The sequence below is a fragment of the Hipposideros armiger genome, unplaced genomic scaffold (assembly GCF_001890085.2).
Source record: "Hipposideros armiger isolate ML-2016 unplaced genomic scaffold, ASM189008v1 scaffold_66, whole genome shotgun sequence".
NCBI classification, from domain to species: Eukaryota; Metazoa; Chordata; class Mammalia; order Chiroptera; family Hipposideridae; genus Hipposideros; species Hipposideros armiger.
In genome coordinates this window covers 386,433-389,928 of record NW_017731416.1, presented here as the reverse complement: position 1 = coordinate 389,928, position 3,496 = coordinate 386,433, and the positions used below count along the sequence as shown (strand labels likewise).

General features: G+C 50.7%; 1 protein-coding gene across 1 annotated transcript in view; it reads left to right on the top strand.

Annotated features, from left to right (window-relative positions):
* The window catches only part of TGFBI (transforming growth factor beta induced), a 42,171-nt gene that overhangs the window by 30,799 nt on the left and 7,876 nt on the right, over positions 1 to 3,496 (top strand). The window contains exons 10-12 of the mRNA XM_019642152.1: positions 783 to 995; positions 1,826 to 1,963; positions 2,585 to 2,730. Coding sequence (XP_019497697.1) covers positions 783 to 995; positions 1,826 to 1,963; positions 2,585 to 2,730 — 497 coding nt within the window. The remainder of the gene's footprint in view (positions 1 to 782; positions 996 to 1,825; positions 1,964 to 2,584; positions 2,731 to 3,496) is intronic.

The window sequence follows — 3,496 nt, the reverse complement described above, 5'->3', positions numbered from 1 at the left end:
CAGGGCCCCCAACCCCGTCTGGTCCCTCAAGCAAGACAAGTAAATAAGTGATTATATTTACGATGTATGCCCGATGTATGGGTGTGGTGAATGGGGTGGAAAACCATGTCTTACTGATCACCATCGCCAACCCCTAAGACAAATCCTGGTGACTCATAGACCTTTGGGTAAAATGCACAAAAACAAAGTGTACAAATAATTCAAAGCCTCATTTGCTACAGTTTCCATCTTTTCCACCCACATTTTACATTTTTATAAAAGTCAGCAGGTAAAACGTCCCAGGGTAAAATCATCTGAGTTTTTCCCCCATCCCTAACATTCAGATACTAATAATAAGAGAATTCCCCCTGAAGTTCAGGTGTGACACTAACCACTCATATTTGTCAGGCATTTACTCTGTTGTCAGGCACTATGCTGGGTGGTTCACACTCAGAGTTTCATGTCATCCTTACACCAGCCCTAGGAGGTGAGTGCTGTGCTTATCTTCACTTGACTGGTGAGGAAGTTGAGACTAAGAGGCTAAATGACTTGCCCAGGGTCCCACAGCTGATAAGTGGCTGAGCTGGGATTCGAACTCAGGCAGTCTGACCGCCGAGCCCTGGCTAGCTTTAGAGAAACAGCAGACAGGAGGAAAAGAGGGTCCGGCCTATGTGGCGCCCCAGCCTCATCTGAAGGTTAGCACCGGAGAGAACAGAGTCCTCACAGCCTTGGGCAGGCCGCGAGCCGGCCCTGAGGTCAGCCCGCAGCGGCACTGACTGGCCTATGTTCTGTCCGGTCCCCAGACCTGCTGAACAACCACATCCTGAAGTCGGCCATGTGTGCAGAAGCCATCGTCGCAGGGCTGTCTGTGGAGACCCTGCAGGGCACTACGCTGGAGGTGGGCTGCAGCGGGGACATGCTCACCATCAATGGAAAGGCCATCATCTCCAATAAAGACATCCTGGCCACCAATGGTGTGATGCACTTCATTGATGAGCTGCTCATCCCAGACTCAGGTAAGCCAGGTCTCGCGGGGCCTTGGTCCTCCCAGGCCCGTTGTACCCTCTGCTGTCCATGGTGACGGGGCCGGAGGAATTCAGGGATCTTTGGGGCCACTTTTCTTCCTGCACCCAGCTCACGGCCTGTCAGGAGAGAAGGCCCGGGCACTCGGTGGGTTGTGGCTAGACTGTGAGGAATCCTGAGATGCAGGCATGGGAGTCCAGACATCATCTTAGAGGCAGTGGAGAGCCATTGAAGGTGACGGGAGGGAGCAACTCAATCACAGAAGCGTTTCAGAAGATCTGCCTGCTCTGGTTGGGCACAGAGGGCCATTTGCTGACCTGAGAGCGTTTGCTTTCTCTGTAGTCCCCAAGCATCCAGGGTCCGTGACCCTGGGAGAAATGACTGAACAGATTTTGGTTTGCATCCTAGCCCCATCCTGGAATTCCAGGGAAGTCTACTGCCCGTGAGTGAAGACATTTCATAGGAAAACCAATTCAGAAGAAAGCACTTTCCATGGGTGTGGTCACTGGCATTATCTGCTGTCCAGAGCCATGACAGACAGTGCTGCCTTTCTCCCCAGCATTAGTCGGTGCTTTGACCAAGGGCTGCTGGGACAGAGGCTCGCCTCTCCCCAACTGAGCCTCACCTCACTTCCCTGACCAGTGAGATTTTTCTGGACGACCATCCCCTGATGACACAGACCCACAGTGCCCCAGCAGTGTTTAGAGGGGTTGTTGACTCACAAGGTGACATTCCTGCTGATATATGTCATGCTCTGGGGAGGACAAAGGATAAATGAAAACAGCACTTTTAACTTTTGAACCCACTTTCTGCTTTCTTGTAGCCAAGACGCTATTTGAGTTGGCCGCAGAGTCCGATGTTTCCACCGCCATTGACCTTTTCAAACAAGCGGGCCTCAGCACTCATCTCTCTGGAAACGAGAGGCTAACGCTCCTGGCCCCCCTGAATTCTGTCTTCAAAGGTACCGAAGGGGATGCATCCCTGTGAATTTGTCCCCGGGGACAGCTGCCCGGAGGCTGTCACCTCCACAGCACCCTTCCTGATTTATTGCACCCTGCGGGATGTTAGGGCTCCCACCCAGCTCAACTGAAAACAGATGTGATTTCCCCAGGAACTTCAGAGGCGCTGCTCTTTCGTTTGGCAGAGCAGAGAGTGCATTTGGGACTCTGGTCCTCAGAATTCAAGAGTTTGCGCCGTCTTGGAGAGCTGAGCACACCCCCTCTCCACCCCCACCCATTTTTACTGGCAGGGTCAGTCGCCAGTGTAATAGGTGATCAGTGAGGATACAGCTGAGCCATGACCACAGGAAGGCGGAAAAGGGGGCCAAGTTGTGTCTGTGCCTTCCCCTCCCTTGTAGGGCCAAACTCCAACCCCCCTTGATTATCTAGATCTTTCTTTTCATGATTTTTTAAAATTCACAGAGGATGCCAGATGTTAAGGAATAGCACAGCCTCACTTGATTTCTCAATCTCCATTTCCAAAGCCAAGGAGGGCTGGGTTTCTTGCTGTGTGTGTGTGTGTGTATCTCCTTCTCTTCATTTCCAGAGCATGCCTCTGGACCTGACCGCCCCTTTTCTTGCAGATGGAACCCCTCACATTGATGCCCGGACCAAGAATTTGCTTATGAATCACATGATTAAAGACCAGCTGGCCTCCAAGTACCTGTACCACGGACAGACCCTGGACACTCTGGGCGGCAAGAAACTGAGAGTTTTTGTTTATCGTAATGTAGGTCCTGGGTCCTAACACATGCTCCTTCTTGTCTCAGCTCTAACACAGAAAGCTGTATTAGTGTTAAAAAAAAAAAAGTCCCCAATAATCAGTAGCTTGTCTGAGAGCTGGTTTCTAACAAGGAGGGACTTTTGGGGAAGTATATCTGATGTCCCAGGATCCAAAGGGGATCCCGCAGAAGGATTAGAACCTCCTTTTCTGGAGGTTTTCAAAAATGAACCACTTACCTGTCTGACCTGGCTGGGTAGGCAGCAGTCTACCTTGAACCCAGAGTGATGAACAACAAACAGGCTGAGGGATGGAGATCTGAATCCTTCTTCACTTATGTGAGGAGAGACCCCCCACCCTGAACTGAAGCACAGTCCCGCTTGGTCCAAGGGTTCTCTTCTCTATTCTCCTGTCTCCTCTCTGCAAACCCAACAGTTACCCTGGAGGAACAGGCAGGAAGCACAGGACGGCGTAGCCCTTGCTTGAGACCAGCCAGCACCATGTGACTAAAGATGGCTGTCATCTGTTCAATAGGATCGGTCTATTGATTTGATTATTGTTGATGGACCTCACATGTAACAGGATAGTCTCATTATGGGTCCTCTGTGTAACTTTACTGGGGCGTCTGGGGCCCTTCTTTCCTTAAGGAACACCATTTTTATGTTTTTCTTTCCTGGAAAAAACATATCATTTTATCCTAGTCTTAAAACCCCACCCCAGTATGTATTCACTGATGATTGTGGATGAAGCCATCAGCACAAACCAGGGGCTTCTG